Source organism: Pongo abelii, chromosome 13 (assembly GCF_028885655.2).
Source record: "Pongo abelii isolate AG06213 chromosome 13, NHGRI_mPonAbe1-v2.0_pri, whole genome shotgun sequence".
NCBI lineage: Eukaryota > Metazoa > Chordata > Mammalia > Primates > Hominidae > Pongo > Pongo abelii.
In genome coordinates, this window is record NC_071998.2 from 19,846,610 (window position 1) to 19,866,979 (window position 20,370).

At 48.3% G+C, this 20,370-nt stretch overlaps 1 protein-coding gene across 1 annotated transcript in view; it reads left to right on the forward strand.

The window, feature by feature from the left end:
- The window catches only part of SHB (SH2 domain containing adaptor protein B), a 153,436-nt gene that overhangs the window by 82,803 nt on the left and 50,263 nt on the right, over positions 1–20,370 (forward strand). Inside the window, exon 3 of the mRNA XM_002819599.6 lies at positions 10,884–11,099. Coding sequence (XP_002819645.4) covers positions 10,884–11,099 — 216 coding nt within the window. The remainder of the gene's footprint in view (positions 1–10,883; positions 11,100–20,370) is intronic.

Genomic DNA, 20,370 nt, shown 5'->3' on the forward strand with positions numbered 1-20,370 from the left:
GCACCCCACTTGCCTATGAAGTTGGATCTTGCAGTCGGCGAGGATTTAGAAAGCAGCCTCCTAAGTAGATGTGGCTTCTTTAAAGGGAGGCCCACTCATCTCCTGCTTTTGGCCCCCAGAGCAGCAAGCTCGCCTCAGTGAGTCTCCACAGGGGATGGCGCCAGAACGCAGGCCTGCAGCGGCTTAGAGGCCTCCGCACGCAAAGGCAGTCACTGGAAGATGCAGAGTGACGGCAGGGCTGAAGGACACTGTGGATCATTGCAGAGCTGCACGGCAAGGTCCACGTGGCCTTTTTACTCACAATGAAAGCAATTGGTCGTCATCAGGTTTGCAGGCTTTGTCTCTCTTCTAGTACTTCAGGCCAGAGGGGCTCACGAGAAGACCCTGTCCCTGTACAGACGACCAAGGAAAGGGAGCAAACCCAGGCACCCTGACTCCAGACTTGGGCCTTTCCCTTGCCCTCAGGCTGAGCATAAAAGATCAGGCAATACAGGTTCAGCCAGGCAGCCATAGGCCCTGCTTTGCTTCCGAGGTGACCATTGTTCTTGTCCCACAGCCCTGCTTCCGCAGAGCCCGCCCTCTGTTACTTGGGTGTTTCTGTGCACGCCTGGAAGAGATGACAGAAGAACTCCAATTAGTCAGTCTCCTGGCTCCTAGACAGTTCCGGAAACTAGACTAGATAGAGGAGGAGGAGGTGGGGCCTCCTGCCGTGTGACGGTTGGGGTGGCTCCAGCTCTGTCTCTGAGCTGCCCTGCCCTGCCCTGCCTTTGCCATCCTGCAGCCCTGCTGTTCCGTGCCACTCACCCTCAGCCTCTGAGGGACCCCTGAATTCAGACATTGAAGCATCCTGGTTAGGGGGAGGATTCTTCTCCAGCAGACGTTTGAATGGTTTAGATGGGGGTAAAGTCATCTCCCTTTTGATGTAGCACTTGGAACTTGGCTGGTTTTGCCGCGTGTCTAATTAGGAAGAACCGCCTGCCACTCCCGCGGAGCTCATCACTCACTCGTGGTACCAGGTGTGCTTTTAACACCTCAGGGATCTGACTGCAATAGACGCCCTGGCCCCCAGAAGACCAAAAACAAGACAGACTGATTAAAAAAAAAAATGTCAGAAAGTGTCTGGAAAAGGCCAGGAGAGCCCTGGTCCAGGAGTTAAGGAGCTTGGGGCCTAGTCCCTGTGACTTTCTTCCCTTCCCCTGACCTCAGTTTCCCCATCTATAAAATGGGGTGACTAGACATACATGAGACGTTCCCTGTGTGTTTCATGTTACATACAAGAGCTGACCTAGAGTATGGCTCCTATGTGGGGGTGTCAGATTATCAAAGTGGCACTGGCCTCGGGAGTTGTGGACCCAGAAATGGGAACAGGCTCAAAGGTTGGTATTGGGACCCTCCCGTTCCCAGTGCATTTTTGGCCTGTGAGGCTTCAGTCAGCAGGCCTTCTGTGGCTCTGTGGGCAAAGACAGCCTTGGAGGAGGAAGAGTCTTGGAGATGGGGCTCCAAGGAAGCCCCCAGGAGTGGCCATTGAAATGGCAATATTCACGAAATGCCTTCTGTGCACCAGGCACTGTTCTAAACACTTGACGTATATGGATTCATTTAATCCTCGTAACATCCATCCTCCAGTGGGTGCCGTTTTCTCCCCTCTAGAGATGAAGAAACTGAGGTAACTTGCCCCAGATCACCTGTTGGAGCCAGAATTCAGACAAAGCAGTCCAGTGGGATCGGTGTTTTCACCCAGCACACAGTGCTGCTATGACTGTCGGTTCACCTGGACCTAGGGCTTTGCCTCCCTCCAGGTGGTTGGCAAGGGGCAGCCCCACTAAGTAGCAAGTGCATCATTCCAGTAATGCAGCCCTTCCTGACACCGCCGGGGCCGTGAGCCTAATCTACCTACAACCCTGGCGTCTCGAGCACAGATCCCCGGTGGCTGCAAAGCCATGTGAGAGACATCAGATGACATGCCTACCACTGGCAGAATAGAGGTTTCCTGGGCCGAGAGGTAGTGGCAGGGCCTGGGAATGGAGAGCCATACAACTCTACCTAGCTTGCTACCCTATGATTAGGGAGTGGTATGGATTCCCAGACAAGCCCAGCTGGGAAAATTAGAGGTGAAGGGCCTGCAGGCCGGTGTCTATCATTTCCAGCAAGGCTCCTGCACGTCTGTGCCAGTCTGTGTCCTGCCCAGCTCCTCCCTGCCCAGAGGTTCCTGGGCATCACTCCTTTACCACTACTGGGGGTGCTGCCGTGCAGTACTTTTAAGGCCATCCAGAAACCCACTTCCATCTGCCTCCAGCATCATCTCCCACCAGGTACCTGTCAGTCCCCAGCCTTCTCGAGCAACCTCATGTACACCTTAAGCTTCTGATTCCCTGGGCCTCTGCCTTGGTTCTTCCTCTGGTACCCATTTTCACCACCACATCACTGTGCTATGACCTCCTGTCTAAATTCTTTAAGGCCCTCCCAGGTTCCCCCAATGGAAACTTGTCTCTTAGTTATCAGATTGTGGTATCAAGTCTGCTCCCATTAAGGAGGCTGAGCTGTGTCTGTCCCTGTTGGGAGCTCTGCCCTCTCCTACCAAGAGCTTCATGAAGGCCAGGACTGCATCTCATTCCTCTCCGTCTCCTCTCATACTGGGCATTCAGGAGATATTTGGTTGGTTGCGAGGACAGGTGGATGCCAGCACTGCTGGAAAAGATGGGGGGAGGGGGCACCAGAGAGGCATGCTGATTTCCTTGGCCTCAGTTTTCCAGCGAGCAAACTCAAGCCTTTTTTTTCTGTTCCTGAAGAGAAGGTAAAGAGGTAAAGAACAGGTTTCTTCTGATGTTTACCATAAGACATGTTATGTATCATTTCATTAGATGCTTATTCTTTTTTTTTTTCTTTGAAGTGGAGTTTCACTCTTGTTGCGTGGGCTAGAGTGCAATAGTGTGATCTTGGCTCACCGCAACCTCCGCCTACCAGGTTCAAGTGATTCTTCTGCCTCAGCCTCCCGAGTAGCTAGGACTACAGGCGTGTGCCACCACACCTGGCTAATTTTTTTTTTTTTTCTATTTTTAGTAGAGACGGGGTTTCACCGTGTTAGCCAGGATAGTTTCAATCTCCTGAACTCATGATCTGCCCGCCTCAGCCTCCCAAAGTGGTGGGATTACAGGTGTGAGCCACTGCACCCAGCCTGCTTATCCATTTTTTTTTGAGACGGAGTTTTGCTCTTTTGCCCTGACTGGAGTAAAGCGGCGCAATCTCAGCTCACTGCAACCTCTGCCCCCTGGGTACAAGCAATTCTCCTGCCTCAGCCTTCCCAGTAGCTGGGATTATAGGTGCCCACCACCACACCCCTCTAATTTTTGTATTTTTAGTAGAGACGGGGTTTCACCATGTTGGCCAGGCTGGTCTCGAACTCCTGTCCTCAGGTGATCCACCCCCCCTTGGCCTCCCAGAGTACTAGGAGTACAGGCGTGAGCCACCACATCTGGCCCATCTTCTTTCAAAATACAGATTTTGAGACTCTCCATAATAAAATGTTTAGGCATACTTCATTTTATTGTGCATTGCTTCATTGTGGTTTGCAGGTATTGCATTTTTTTTTTACAAAATGGTTTGTGGCAACCTTCTGTCAAGTAAGTCTATCAGCATCATTTTTCCAACAGATGTGCTCACTTTGTGTCTCTGTGTCACATTTTGGTAATTCTCATATTTCAAACCTTTTTATTATTATAGCTGTTATGGTGACCTGTGATCAGTGATCTTTGATGTTACTATTGTAATTGTTTTGGGGCACCACAAACTGCACTCACATAAGATGGCGAACTTAATAAATGTTATGTGTGTTCTGACTGCTCCACTGACTGACCATTCCTCCATCTCTTCCCCTCTCCTTGGGCCTCTCTATTCTGTAAAACACAACAATGTTGAAATCAGGCCTATTAATAATTCAGCAATGGCCTCTACATGTTCAAAGGAAATGAAGAGTCACACATCTCTCACTTTAAACCAAAACCTTGGAAATAGGCCTAGTGGGGAAGACATGTCAAAAACCGAGATCTGCCAAAAGGTAGGCTTCTTGCACCGAATAGTTAGCCAGGTTGTGGGTGCAAAAGAAAAGTTGTTGAAGAAAATTAAAAGTGTCACTCCTGCAAATACACAATTGAAAAGAAAGCAAAACAGCCTTATTGCTGTTAGGGAGAGAGTTTGGTCTAGATAGAAGCTCAAACCAGCCACAAATTCCCTTAAATCAAAGCCTTAAATCAAAGGCCCTAACTCTTCAATTCTGTGAAGGCTGAGAGAGTGGAGGAAGCTTCAGAAAAGCTAACAGAGGTTGATTCCTGAGGTTTAAGGAAAGAAGCCATCTCCATAACATGGAAGTGCATGGTGAAGCAGCAAGTGCTGATGTAGAAGCTGCAGCAGGTTATCCAGAAGATCTAGCTAAGGTCATTGATGAAGGTGGCTATGCAAAACAACAGATTTTCAGTGTGGACAAAGCAGCCTTCTATTGGAAGAAGATGCCATCTAGGACTTTCAGAGCCATAGAGGAGAAGTCAATGCCTGGCTTCAAAGCTTCAAAGGGCAGGCTGCCTCTCTTGTTAGGGACTAATGCAGCTGGTGATTGTAAGTTGAAGCCAGTGCTCATTTGCCATTCTGAAAAATCCTGGAGCCCTTAAGAATTATGCTAAATCTACCCTGCTCATGCCCTGTGAATGGAACAACAAAGCCTGGATGGCAGTTCCTCTGTTTACAGCATGGTTTACTGAATATTTTAAGCCCACTTTTGAGACCAACTTTTCAGGAAAAAAAGATTCCTTTAAAGATACTACTCTCATTGACACTGTTCCTGGTCACCCAAGAGCTCTGCTGGGGATGTACAAGGAGATGAATGTTGTTTTCATGCCTGCTAACACAACATCCATTCCGCGGCCCATGGATCAAGGAGTAATCTCAACTTTGAAGTCTTACTATTTAAGAAATACATCTCATAAGGCTATAGCTGCCAGAGATAGTGATTCCTCTGATGGACCTGGGCAAAGTAAATTGAAAACCTTCTGGGGAAGATTTACTATTCTAGAAGCCATTAAGTACATTTGTGATTCATGAAAGGAGGTCAAAATAGCCACATTAACAGGAGTTTGGAAGAAGAGTCCAGTCCTCACAGATGACTTTGAGGCCTTCAAGACTTCAATGGAGGAAGTAACTGCAAATATGATGAAAATAACAAGAGAACTAACATTAGAAGTGGAGTCTGAAGATGCAACTGAATTGCGGGAATCTTATGATCAAACTTGAACAAATAAAAGAGTTGCTTCTTATGGATGAGCAAAGACAGTTTTCTTGAGATGGAATCTATTCCTGATGAAGATGCTGGGAACATTGTTAAAATGACAACATAGGATTTAGAATAGTACATAAACTTAGTTGATGAAGCAGCAGCAGAGTTTGAAAAGATTGACTCCAATTTTGAAAGAAGTTCTACTGTGGGTAAAATGTTATAAAACAGCATTTCGCTAAGAGAAATCTTTCGTGAAAGGAAGAGTCAATCTATGTGGCAAATTTTATTGTCTCATTTTAAGAAATTCCCACAGTTGGGGGGAGGGGCATAAAAAAAATTTCCTCAGCTACCTCAGCCTTCAGGAACTACCACCCTGATCAGTCGGCAACCGTCAACATCAAAGCAAGACCCTCCACCAGCAAAAAGATGACTCACTGAAGGCTTAGATGATTGTAAGCAGTTTTTGGCAATAAAATATTTTTAAAATTAAGGTACTACATTTTTTTAAGGCAGTGGTATTGCACATTTAATAAACTACAGTATAATATAAATATAACTTTTGTATGCATTGGAAAACCAAAAAATTTTACAGGTACCTGCCACCATGCCTGGCTAATTTTTGTATTATTAGTAGAGATGGGGTTTCACCAGTTGGCCAGACTGGTCTCGGACTCTTGACCTCAAGTGATCTGCCTGCCTCCCAAAGTGCTGGGGTTACAGGCATGAACCACTGCACCCAACTTTGGTGGGGGGCTTGTTTTTTGTGTGTGTGTGTGTGTGTGTTTTTTTTCAGGGAGGCACTAAGTTGGTGAATACTGGAGCAAAGTATAGCTTGTTGCTTGTGGACTGGGCAATCTTTTAAACCCCCATCACATCCTCTCAGGATTACCACCTGCTCTTTTCCCCAGCCCTTACCTTCTCCACATTCTCAGGGGCAGACCCTGCCATGGCCGCAGTCTGTGGGGAGCGCACCCCCCTAGCTCTCCTGGTGAATGGGCCCAGGCAAATTCTTAGGGTCCCTTTCAGTTCTAACATTCTCTGATTCTAAAGAAAGTGCTTTATTCTTTTCTTTCTATGTATGTAGTTCTACTTACAAACCTTTATGCTCCAGAGGTCAACAGAAACCCCCATCCTGTTAATGTTTCTGCTTTCTGCCTAAGAGGCATGAAATTACAGCCTGCCACCTAATATTAAAGGTCATTTTGCATGAATGTGTAGATGCTGATGTCCAGATAACTTGTGACTTAAAACATACGGTCACAGACTCCCTTGTGAGATCGGTCTCTGGACCCTCATGGATTGGCCCAGCTAATAAGGAAGACAGGCCTGGTAGTTAGGCAGGAGGCAGCAACATCTGGCGAGCTGGCCTGGCACACGGGCCTTCGATGTCCTGGAGCTGTTGGTGAGCCTCTCCCAGGAGAGAAGATGCTCCCAAATGGGCATTTTCTCAGGGAAAGGCAGCTGCTTCCTAAATACACACAGCTCCTGGAAGCCCAACCTGCTTAAAATCATATTTACTCTCATGGGGCTTAAAATCTTATTTACTTTCATGTGCTCCTCATCTTAATTACATTTTTTCTGCTCTAGTGTCTTTATTCATTATTTAAAACAACTTTCAAAAATAATTATGCGATAATCCCTTCTCCTCTACACAGTAGCTGTTTACCTTCCTGTATTGGGGTTTTCAGCTCTTGGTGTTGTAGATGTCTGTACTTACAACGTTGCTGTCATCACAGTGTAGATATAGGCCAAATCTGTGAGGTCAGTATTTACCAATGCCCAGGCAAGGAGCAGAATTCCCTGTGGGGCCCTGCTCATGTTGATGGAGACTTGTTTAAAAAGCCTGCGTTATGCTTTGCCCTCCACACATAAACAATCTGCATTTTACTTTTTAGCTTAGCATAATTTTCTTGCACGGTTTTCCATGTTGCTGCATAATCTTCAGATTTATCATTTTAATGGCTGCTTAATATTCCATCCAGTTAACATGCCGTAATTTACTTAACTGTTCCCTGTTGTTGGGGCCTTAATGAAAATTTGAATTAGCCATGTAATATAGTGGGGGAGGCTTGTTCTAATGATTACCGTTATAACATCCCCTGCCCTAACTGCATGCCATTACTAGGCCAGCTTTGGTAAGGTGCAGATGCTTCTGGAACAATAAATCCTGCATGAGAGGTGTATGCACGAGTCCTCTGATTTAATAGCTAATCTGTTCACTGCACGTGTTTCCCTTTAAGGCTGATGTTTATGGAGAATATCCGTCTCTAATGCATATTGTTTAACACTAAACTGTATGCATTTGGCATATTGTCCCAGATCCTTTATCACTGCTGTCAGGGACTTTCATAAAGTATCTGGAATTTGGGGGTAAACAGTGGTTTCTGGCTGTCAGTTCTCTTTCATATATCCCACCACATTCACTGAGTATCTCTTTGGCATGAGAGTGAGCAAAAGCACTCCTGATCATCAGGGGCCCGACGGGAAGTACATCTGTGAATTGTTTGTGGTTCCTTTAGATTAAATGGCAAATTGCATGAAAAGTACTTCATCAGCTGTGTACATGGGAGTGGTTGCTGGTCCTGCTTTTGTGAAGGAGGGTGAAGAGGAAGGTGGTTTTCCCAGGTCAGTGCCTTCTCAGCTGTCGTATTCTCAGCTGTCGTATCCTCAGCCCCCAGAATTCTGCAGACAGGAGGCTAGACTTCACTCCTCAGAACAGAGGAAGATGAATCCAGGTGATGAGGACCCTACAAGGCAATAAGTAGCAGATTAGTTTGATAGATTTAGTGATTTACGAGGTTGTCCACCGTATTTAACAGTTGGTCTTCACCTTAAAGTGACAAAGTCCTACCACTCTATAGCTTTTCCCTTCTCTTTTCCTGTTCCTCCATCTGTAAAAAAAGGAAGCATCATCCTCAAAACTCATAAATGATCCCAGTTTACTCATGGGACCCAATAAAAGCTGTGTTTGCCAAAGTGTGGGACACCTTCTCATAGATGTGATATTAGGTGCCCTGAGAACTACATAGTGAGAAGGTTTTTCCCTTCTTATTCTTTCTCTTTCCAGAGAGAGAAGATTATTCATATTTGCCAGAGAAAGTGTCTGTTTGCTGATTGCATTTCCCAGTGGCTCTCCAACACTTGCAAATCTCCCCTCAGCAGAGAAAGCAAGCCCCACGCTCAGCTTCCCAGCAGGCATCAGCTCCTACCTTGCTGGTTTTTATTCATTCTGCTTAGTATCTATTTTTGGCAAAGAATAATGGCTTATGGGATGGTGATCCAAAGTCCCTTTTTTAAATGAGTTTATTTTATCTAAAAAGTGAGGCGAGATAAATAAAAATGGTAAGTAACCACCCAGGTTACTACCACCCAACTGGTAGGCAGAAATGGCCCAAGTCATGAAGTCACATGACTAAATAAAGTTTGGGAAATACTAGCATAAAGTTAATTCATGTGAACACTAATGATCACAGGCACAGTATCCTTGGCTTCTGTTTCATTGTGGCGTGTGTCCACATGAGCTGGCCTGGATCATAAAGCCCAGCCTGAAAGCAGCTCTCTTTCTCGGAAGGGCTGATGTCATTTGTGTGTGTTTTATCAGCTGCTCTTCAAGGAGCATAACTCCTGTGGCTTCTGCTGTATCTTTATGCCATCAGAATTCTGATTTCGGGAAGACCTCAAGAGAGCATTGAAATAGCTCACTTACAGTCCTCACCCCTTTTGCATCAAGCCTCACCTCTACTCCCTCACCTCCTTGAACCTGGTACTCCAGCTATCATGGACAGTGAATATACATAATGATGGAATATTAGCCTGAAAAAGGAAAGTCATACACAGGCTACAACATGGAAGAACCTTGAAAACATTATGAAACTGAATGATTCCACATTGTTCAGGATGTGCCTAGACCGATCAGATTCATAGAGACGGAAAGCAGAAGGGTAATTGTGGGGGCTGGGGAGGGATAATGGGGAGTTAGTGTTTAATGGGTACAGGCTTTCAGTTTGGGAAGATGAAAAAGTTCTAGAGATGGATGGTGCCAAAGGTTACCAGTAGTGTGAATGTACCTAATGCCACTGAACTGTACGTTAATCATGGCTAAAATGGTCAATGTTGGCTGGGTGCGGTGGCTCACACCTGTAATCCCAGCACTTTGGGAGGCAGAGGCAGGGAGATCACATGAGGTCAGGAGTTCGAGGCCCGCCTAGCCAACATGGCAAAACCCCGTCTCCACTAAAAATACAAAAATTAGCCAGGTGTGGTGGTGCACATTTGTGCTCCTAGCTATTTGGGAGGCTGAGACACAAGAATCGTGTAAACCCGGGAGGCAGAGTTTGCAGTGAGCCGAGATTGTACCACTGCACTCCAGCCTGGGTAACAGAGTAAGACTCCATCTCAAAAAATAAAATAAAGTGCTCAACGTTATTATATGTATTTTGCCACAATAAAAAATAAAGTAGGCAGCAAGCATGTTCTTTCCAGCCTCATTGCATTGGCTTGCCCTGGTCCTACCACCAGGAAGCCACCCCTCTCCTGTTTCCACTTATCAGAGCTGACAGTTCAAATGCCATCTCCCTTCCCTCCTGCCCTGCCACTCCCAGGCCCTACACTGAGCCCCCTTTGCCGCCAAGCATGATGGTAATTTAGGCACATTGTTGTGTCTGCTGGGAACAGTGGGGTTCCTGAAACCAACCTCCATGGTAAACCTTCCCCACATTCCCCGCTTGGGCCATGCACATAGTATCCATGATCAAACAGCAGGTCAAATTTCCCTGTTTGACCAGGAAGTGCCTGATTTTAGCATCCTAGCATCCATCCTTCCAGCCACTACTGGCCTCCCAGGACTGAGCAGCAGCCAAAATGAACACCTCCTGTCTGGGACCTCATCTAGACAGGCAGTCATCCCTCAGCCCACACCAGTGCCAGGCCTTAGCATCTTCTCTAGAAGATCAAGCGCTTGCTTTCTTTATTCAGAAGTGAAGCTGGACACCCTCTCAAATCCCTAAATAAATTCAGTCTATTTAAAAGATGCTCTGGGAGAGGTAGAAATAAAGGGAAGGGGTCATTCAGGCTTTGCAGGGGAGAAAAGTGGCCTCTGGTCTCCTTGGGGAGGCTCTTGTTGGTTCTTTTAAATGAATGTGTGAGCTGGTGGGAACTGGGAGCTGGTGGGAACTGCATGGCCCAGTCTTTTCCTTGTGTAGATGAGGACTGAAAGTCCAAAGAGGGCAAGGAACTGCCCTAGAGGGAAAGACCCCAGCCTGTCTATGAAGCAAGGGGTCAGAAGCTCTGCGTGTTCTGGGTGGGCATCAGGACACACCTGGAGCATCATGTTCACATCTGGGCTCTGCCTCTTAAGCCTGAGATTCATGAGTGGATGGAGGCAGGGCTGTCATTAGGCCTGCGAGCATATGAGCCTTGTGAGCAAGCCTGGCCCAGGAAGAGCAGAGACGCGGCACTGGGGGTTGGTGGGGTGGGTAAAACCCAGACGGGTCTGTCTCTCTGTCGTTCTCACCTCCCCACTGGCAGCTCTGAATTTGTGGTGTTTCTGGGTGGGAATCCAGGTGAGGAAGTGCATACTGCACTCCCATTTCATCTCTGCTTCCTTCCTTTTTGCCTGCAGAATTTCAGAGGCAGGAAAGTGTCCGGTCCCAGCATAAAGGTATCCAGTTATATGACACCCCTTACGAACCTGAAGGCCAAAGTGTTGACTCAGACTCGGAGAGCACAGTCAGCCCCCGACTGCGGGAGAGCAAGCTGCCCCAGGATGACGACAGGCCCGCCGATGAGTACGACCAGCCTTGGGAGTGGAACCGGGTCACCATCCCAGCCCTGGCAGGTAAGAAGCCCTGACCCTGCTCAGGAGGCAGCTGCTGAGCTGTGCTCAGCACTCACCTCAGTCCCCACTTGCGCTCAGGACAAACTCCAGGGCTGTTTAATAATCCAGTTGGGTGGTCTTTTTTCTCAGTACCCTCAAAGATGTAGGCTGCAGAGGAAAGGGAGAGGTGAGGGTAGGGAAACCAGGCCAAGGAGAAATTCTGGGTCTGGCTTCCAGGGTCTCAGTGTTCCAGCCTCCACACTTTTCAGATATGGCTCAGATGCTCTCATTGTCTGGCTCTGTCTTGGTCCTATTTATTGATAATGCCCTAGCTCACTGAAGCCAAGAGTTTAGTTTTTGGTTTATTTATTTATTTATTTTTGAGACAGAGTTTCGCCCTTGTTGCCCAGGCTGGAGTGCAGTGGCGCGATCTCGGCTCACCGCAACCTCCACCTCCCAGGTTCAAGTGATTCTCCGCCTCAGCCTCTCAAGTAGCTGGGATTACAGGTGCCTGCCACAATGCCCAGCTAATTTTTTGTATTTTTAGTAGAGACGGGATTTCACTATGTTGGCCAGGCTGCTCTCAAACTCCTGACCTCAGGTGATCTGCCCACCTCGGCCTCCCAGAGTGCTGAGATAACAGGCGTGAGCCACCGCACCCAGCCTGCTTTCAGTTTTCAGAAGGAACTTTCTTAGAAAGTAAGAGGAAACCAGTGTGCACAGCAGCTCCTGTTGGCCCTGAGCAAGCCCAGTGATCCCACCCAGCGCTGCGAGCTGAGCTAGCCCTTCAGGGCTCACAGGGCCACTGTGTCTTCCATCCCAGCTTCAGCGTGCACCCGCTCACGGAGCACAGGTGATGGACAGAGCTCAGCCCCTCCCAGATGGTCCTGCCCTGGCCAAGAGCCCCTTGAGTGACTTTGGTGTCCCTTTCCTACTCAAAGGCTGGTTTTTCTAGAATCTGAGTATCTGTCACAATTCTAGAACTCCTCTCCTGCAGCCCTTTTGAAAAGTGATCTTGGGCATGTGCATCATAAGTCATAAACCTAAGCTAACACCTTTTTATTCTAATCCCACTCCTTAGAATCTATGCCAAAGTTATGATAAAAAATTCAGAAGGCCGGGCGCGGTGGCTGACACCTATAGTCCTGGCACTTTGGGAGGCCGAGGCGGGTGGATCACCTGAGGTTGGGAGTTCGAGACCAGCCTGACCAACATGGAGAAACCCTATCTCTACTAAAAATACAAAATTAGCTAGGCGTGGTGGCACATGACTGTAATCTCAGCTACTTGGGAGGCTGAGGCAGGAGAATCGCTTGAACCTGGGAGGTGGAGGTTGCGGTGAGCCTAGATTGCACCATTGCACTCCAGCCTGGGCAACAAGAGCAAAAAATAAAAATTAAAAATAAAAAAATTCGGAAAAGGCACTGTTTATAATCATGGAAAATTGAGAGCAACTCGAATGTCCAGCAATGGGGACTGGATTTCTGCGTGTCTGTGTGGTGGAATATTGGAATATTGTGCAGCCTCTAAAAGGTGATGTTTAGCAAGAGTTCATAATAACCTAGAGAAATGCTTATGTCTAATGTTAAGAGATGAAAAGCCAGATGCCAAACAGTGTTTAGGTATCTCAGAGTTTAGGTATGTAAAAAGAGAGACAGTGAGTGACATTTAATTCCTACCACACTGACAGTCATAAAGGGAAACTTTTTATCTTTAATTTGTTTAAAATTTATTTTGCCTTAAATCTCCCCTTTTTTCATATGTAACTAGACCCTTTCTACCTTTCTAACCCCGAACAGTGAGGCCTCTACCCTGCAGTCATCCCAGGCCCCTTAATTGCTGTTCTAGCCATTCCAACACAGATTACTCACAGTTCCGTGAATATAGCATGCGCTGAGCAAATCCCATTTTTCTAGCTAAAATGCCCTTCCCTGCCTGTCTTATCTGGAACAATTCTATGCCTCCTTTGAGGCCCAGCTTAAACATTATCATCTCTCCAAGCCCTCCCTGGTACACAGCCATGCACCCCACAGGCTTCCTGCTGCCCCTATAGGTCTGTCGAGTTTCCTGCATGCATCACTGGGGGAAGATTTCTCACACCACATCAGGGTTAGTTCTGTAGGTGTTGGTCTCGCCTGCCAGGCTGTGAGGTCCTCAAGGACAACCTGTCCCATCACCTTTCTGGAGCCCCAGCCCCTGGCTGAGAGCCAAAGATAAGAGTCATCCTGTGGCTGTAGGTCCTTAGTTGCCCCAGGTCTCTCCTGTGCATTTTACAGCCTCCTCTATTCCCTTGAACCAAAGGAATCCAAGGCCTGTCTCCCGGGCGTGGCTGATCAGGGGCTGTGCTTCTCTGGGCATGGGAGGAACTGGGGCCATCCGAGAGCTTACTCTTTGCAAACATGAGTTTGATTAAAGGGCTAAAAAGGCTCATGTGGCAACTTTCCCAGACACCGAGGGCCCACATGATAATATAGCACCACAGGCAGGTGTGGGGACTCCCCTGGACTGACCACCTGTGGGCCTCTCAGGGGCTGCCCTTGCCTTTGATGGTCTAGTCTAGTCTGGCATCTTGTTACTCAAAGTGTAGTCCCTGAACCAGCAGCATTGGCCTCACCTGGAGCTGGTTAGAAATGCAGGGTCTCAGGTCCCATCCCAGGCCTACGAGTCAGAATCTGTTTTAACAAGATCCCAGGTGATTTGTGAAAGTGAAAAGCAATTCCCCTATTGGACATCATCTTTGAAGAAAACTCTCAGGCCAGAACTTGCCCACTTCTGCCCAAAGGCAGTTTTAGAACTCCTGTACATTTAGTTGTTCACAAAGGACCATAAGGTCTCAGATGGAACTGTCTCAGAATGAGTTTCTGAGCCCACAAGCATCCGTTTTGGCCTGGGTTTTGTGTGGCAGAGTTGCCATCACAGGTGTCATGGTCAGTCTGAGTTATTGGGCTATTGATAGAAGATAGAGAATCACATCCAGGTGTGTGTCTCATCCGGTCACCGGCCTCTGTGGATCCTGCTCCAGGGCAGGTGCTGGCTGTGCTTTTCCCAAGCAGCTTTTGGCTCAGTTCTGCCTCCTGGGGCATAGGAGGAGGAGGTCATCTCACTCAGGGGCTGGAGGGGTCCTGTGGGCACCAGACTTCTCTCCCCATGTCTGTGGACAGAGTCCATTAGGTGCAGCATTGGCAGGCGAGAAGTATCCTCACTGTTTACTGTCGCTGGAGGGAAAGTGGACAGGTGGGTGGGCCACCTCTCAGGTGGTGAGGACGAGTTGAAGCAGCTCGGTTAGATTGCTGATGTGTTGCCACAGCTCCATGTGTAAAACCAGAAGTGCAGCTGCCCAGGAATAACGGTGATGACCCCCCACCTGAGTCAGTGTTGTATGTGCATGTGAGAGTGTACATCCATCTGCATGTGTGTGGGTGTGTATGCAAGTGTATGCACTCACACTTGAGCGAGTCGTTGGTGTGGTCAGTGAGTAAGGCAGCTTGGCTGGGCCCTATCCTTAGCACAGTACCTGTCGGAAATGCCCTGTGCAGTTTTTTCTCGGCTTTTGGGAGCTCTCTGCACTGAGTCTTTGGAGCCTGAGGTGCAGGATCCATAGCTGGAAGAAGAGCTGTGTGGGATGGAGTTGGCTGGCCAAAATCATCACCCTCTCCTTTCACCCCTTATATTCGCTGATTGTGCAGATTTGGCCTAGATGGGGAAACTTGGGCTGGGAATGGGGTCAGTGCTTTCAAATTAACAAAGGGTGGAGAGTGTGGGGGACCCCTAAGGGACAGACCTGGGCCTCCCAAAGAGGGAGTCACAGGGATGTAGGGCCCAGGTGAAGTGTAAGACTTTTGGTTAGACCTGAATGTGTGTAATGAGCTTCCCATCATAGGGGGTTTGCAAGCAGAAGCTTGAGTGAGGCAGGGCTCTGACAGAGGGCGTCTCCTGGGAGGTCAGTCTGCAGCCAGCTCTGGGGACACATCCAGGCTTCATTCCATCAGAGCCCCAGCATGCTGGTCAGAGATGGGGAAAGAGGAAGATGGCTGAATTAGCTTCATCCATCTGTGAAGCAAAAGTGCCTTCCAGCTTTCAAAGCACTGTCCTGAATTGCGTTCAAGAAAAGACGCACCTCTCAGGCACTGCCTCAGCATTCTCCACTGTAGTGCCCTTTTTGGGCAGTGCTTCTGGAAGTCAGCGCCTTCCTTCCCATCTCATCAGGCTGGGGCTGCCACCGCGGAAGGCTCAGTTATCACTTCCCAGTTGTCTCAAAAACAGCTCTTAGAGCGTGTGAGGTGGCCCCAACTTCTTAGGAATGAAAGTTTCCCCTTCTCTGAGAATGGCTGACATGGAATTTAATTAAGGATTCGGAGAGTTGTTGGTGAGAAATACTTGGAGCTGTCCAAAGAGCAAACCCTGGGTGTTCGTTGCCTGCTCTGCTCCAGGAAGCTGACTGTGGCCTCACCAGACCCCCGCTCCCACTTGTCAGATCCCAATCCCCAGGACAATGCCCAGTCAGGTTCCACTACCGGCTACTGGCTGCAGGGAGTGGACTGCAGCTCTGCCTCCACAGAGAAGTGATGTGGCTTCCATCAAGCTGTCAGCCCCCTTCCCACCCGGCAGAGACCCAGCCTTCCAGAGCAGGCTAGACTGTTCCTGGCCCATTTTGAATCGCCCCAGGAGTCTTTACAGCAACCAACAAATTGCAAGGCCAGCAGGTGGGTCTAGAAATGGCCTTCTTGCTCTGTCCCCAACCCACCCCCGTCAGATGCAGCTCGGGCCCACACGAGGCCTATGTGGCACCCCCTGCCCAATGTCGGGAAGGGGACAAGGAGCCTTGGATGATGTCATGGTGTCTGGGGGTGGTGCAGGTTGGTGTGGCAGGTCTACCTGGTTGCCAGTCTTTGTGGCACAGATTGCAAGATGGACAAATGGAACCCGAGCAGAAAGTGGCCACGTAGGGAGGGGCCCACAGGCAGGGACCAAGGAGCTGGGGTGGATAGTCTGTAGAAGCAGACCCCGGTGGAGGTGGCAAAGACACCAAATCAGTGTCTTCACACCTCTGAAGGACCAGTGTGAGGACTGGGAATGAATGTGTCCTGGGAGTCTCAGTTTCTCCACCTGGGAAGTGAGACCAGTAGTTCCCGCTTCAGAAGGGTCTTAGTGAGACTTGATGGGTATCACATCAGGAAGGTACTGGCATCGTTGCTAGCATTTACTGAGCACTTTCTGTGTGCATTGTCTCATTCAATCCTCACAATCACCCTCTGGGAGGTTAGTTTCCTCCTTTTACAGATAAGGAAGCTAAGGTTCCATGAGAAGAAATAACTTGGCCAGGGTCCCAGCCTGTGGCTGGTCAGCAGCAGAGCCGGACTTTGAACCTGTCGGCTCCAACTCCATATCCCTGCCCTAACCCAGTCAAATGTCTGGCCTCTCTGGTGCTATCCAAGATGCTGCAGGAAATATGGTTGGAGCTCTCATCCTCCCATAGCCCTCAAGAAGTATCGCATGCCCTTCATCTCACTTGCACTAATTTCTGCCACATCTACACCGGGACATGTAACTGGGTGGTGGCTTCCCACCTGACATGGTTCCAGCCGGGGTTTCTGTAGGGGACTGGGTTCTGGAGGTTCATGCCTTCATTCAGGCGGGTGGATGGGGACCAGCGTCATCCCATGGGTTGGTCATGTTCTGTCACCACTCAGCACAGAGAGGGGCCCACATACCATAGAGTCCCACTCTCCCTATCCTTCTGGGGAAACTAAGGCTCAGAGTGGAGAAGGGAACAGCTGGAGACCTCATGGCAGAGCCAGTCAGGCCATACATAGAGGAATGACCAGCATTTCCATTTAACCCAGTGAGTAAACAGCTGTTTTTAATAATTTGCACTTGTATCTGAGAAGTAAGTAACTGCAGCTCTTGAGCTTGATGGAGGAGCCAGATGACAGGAGGGTGTGTGAAGGGCACCCCCCAGACCTTCTTGAGAAACTAAGTCATCTAATTTTGATTCACCATCTGAAGCTTTGTCTCCATGAAAGTTACTCTTCAGGCAGTGTCCTTGGCTCAGCCAGGTCTGCCTCACAGCAAAGATAAAAGACACATGACTCAAATACTGCTCAGCATACTTATTTTGGGTACTTATCTGTCTTCCCCACTAGCTCCTTGGCAGATTTCTCTGCCCTAGAAGTTTAGAACAGCGTGTTGCATGTTGGGACCCATGGGGCAATGGGAGGAGTCAGACAGTCCCAAGTTCACATGCTGGCTCCACCCTTCACCGCTTTGGGACCTGAGACAGACTGTTCAGTCTCCCTGAGCCTTAGTTTACTTATCTGTAAAATGGGAATGGTCACAACTTCTCACACTGGATCTCTGTGTTGATTAAATAAAAACAAAAGATCTGAATGAAAAGACATGGTGAGCCCTAAAGGATCATGCATGTAAGAAATGGTTTTGGTATTCAGAGAGGGCTTGCTATATTACACAAAATTCAACTTAACATAAAAACCATGCTGCATAAGGAAGTACTTAGTGGCCACAGAGGACCTGTTTCCAAAGCTCATTCCCAGTTATGCCTGGCAATGGGAAGCACGGATGGTGTGGAAAGCAACACTTCTTCAGGAAACCCCATATCTCAATTCCAGCAACAGTTCTAATGAGTCTCCTGGTTCTTCCATTCTTTTACTCAGTCCCTCCCGAGGATTGGGCCACTGGTCCCCCAGGTAGGAGAGGGTCCCCAGGGCCTTCCTCCGATCCGCACCTTCCCTATTCTAGGTCTGACATGTCTGTGGATTTCTTTTTTGCCTGAAGTGGTAAGTCTTAAACTTGCAGGCATCAGAATCACCTGGAGGAAGTGTTATACAGATTGCTGGGGTTCCACCCCCAGGGTTCCTGATTCGGTAGATCTGGGGTGAAGCATGGGAGTTTTCATTTCCAACAAGTTCCCAAGTGATGCTGATGCTGCCATCTGGGGACCCCACTTTGAGAACATAGAGGATACAGAGTACATGCTTTGTATTAGGTGTGGGGTTGGGGTAGAGTTAGGGAGGGAAAGTCACCTCCTCCAGGAAGCCTTCCCTGACACAATCAGTTCCTTCCCCTCTGTGCTCCTACTACACCCTGTACTGGAGTACATTGGTTTATTCTGAAATAGCTAGATACACATTAGACACTGTCAGTGTGTGGGTGCTAACGCTGTGGTATCACCCCTTAGCCAGCCTCCCTCTTGAGTTTTGACACCTTCAAAGCCTCATCAAGTGAGGCTAAAAGGGAAAGTAAGGCCCCAGTATGTCTATTTCCTAAACTGTGAATCATCTCAGAGCCACCTCAACTAGCTAATTTAAAATAATCCCATTAAGGTAAGGAAGGATGGGGAGGAACCAGGGACAGGAAATTAACATTTATTGAGCAATAATTATAAACCTGGCATAGGTTAACCCTACAGAGTCTTGCAAGGCAGGGGTCACTTCATTGTCGTCGCTCAGATGACAGTACTGAAGCTCAGAGAGGGTGAGCAGCTTGCCTACAGTCACACAGCTGTGAACTTGGGCCAGTCTGACTGCAGAGCACTTGTTCTCTCCACTGCTGCCTTGATATCCTGTGTGTGGATATCCTGCCACCACGCCCGGCTAATTTTGTATTTTGGGGCCGGGGTATCCGGATTTAAAGTCCTGTGCTGTCACTTGCTGGCGGATGACCTGGGCCAAGTTGTCTGTTTCTTCATCTGTGCAGTGGGGGCGGTACTATGCACTCCGAGTTGGGGGCACAGTGAGTACTCATAGATATATCACTGTGGTTACTGTGGTTGTTTTTGAGACTGTATTGCACTCACACAGGGTTTATGCTGAAGTTGTTAGGGGCCTCCAGGATTCAGGAGACCTGGATTCAAGTAGAGACCTGGATTCAAGTGGAGACAGGGTTTCACCATATTGGCCAGGCTGGTCTCAAACTCCTGTGTGTGGATATCCTGTGTGTGGATATCCTGTGAATGTCTAGGCTGGGGTCAGGCTAGACATTCCCTTGCACACTGGTACAAGGCAGAAGCAGTTGCACCCATACCATGTTGCCCTCGTGGCTTGTCACCGTCCCCCTCAAACACAGTCGCTCTGTAGCTGGTTTAACATTGTGTGTGTAGGGCACTGCTCCACACTTGCTATTCCCACCAAGCTATGTGACTCATCTTCATGTGCTCAGAATAAACAGGGCCCCGGCATCTGCAGAGGGTCCCTTGGAGAATCTTAAACCCGGCCACCACCACCTGTCCTAGCCAGGAGAATGCTGTCTCTTCCAAACCGGCTCCACTTAGGCTTCCATGATGCTTCCTGTCGCCTGTATAGCTTCCCAGAATGCCTTGAGCCTGTGAGGAAATTAACAATTGTGTTTGTACCAAATGCTTTTTGCTATGTAATGAGTAACAGTTGTAATTAATGTTTAACACGTGTGAACAGCAGGTCTGCCCAGGAAAGGGGGGTTTCAGTGAGAGAACGGGGATCACTTGCTTCCTTTGGCTAATGTGTTACTGAGGGACAGGTTTTTCCAGTTGGTTTTTCTATTTGACATATGAATAAATTCATTTAGTAATCTTAAAAAAAGGAGAGAAGAAAAACACCAGTGTTTAATAGCTTTGTTTCATCTGCTAATTACATTGGTAGAAACATTCCTCCAAGTGCCTTTGTCTCCTCAGTGGAAAAAAAACAAAGATTTGATAGAATACCTTTGCTCTTCTGTTTGGCAGCTCAGAGATCTTCATGTGGAGATTTTTAAGTTCCCTGAGGTCAGAGACCCTGCCTCTCTTGTTTACACCTGTGATCTGTGCCTGGCACACAGTGAGCCCTCAGATATTTGAGTAAATCAGGCCGGACGCAGTGGCTTACGCCTGTAATCCCAGCACTTTGGGAGGCTGAGGCTGGTGGATCACCTGAGGTCAGGAGTTTGAGACCAGCCTGGCCAATATGGTGAAACCCTGTGTCCACTTGAATCCAGGTCTCTACTTGAATCCAGGTCTCCTGAATCCTGGAGGCCCCTAACAACTTCAGCATAAACCCTGTTGAGTGCAATACAGTCTCAAAAACAACCACAGTAACCACAGTGATATATCTATGAGCACTCACTGTGCCCCCAACTCTCAGTGCATAGTACTGCCCCCACTGCACAGATGAAGAAACAGACAACTTGACCCAGGTCATCCACTAGCAAGTGACAGCACAGGACTTTAAATCCGGATACCCCGGCCCCAAAATACAAAATTAGCCGGGCGTGGTGGCAGGCACCTATAATTCCAGCTACTCAGGAGGCTGAGGCAGGAGAATCA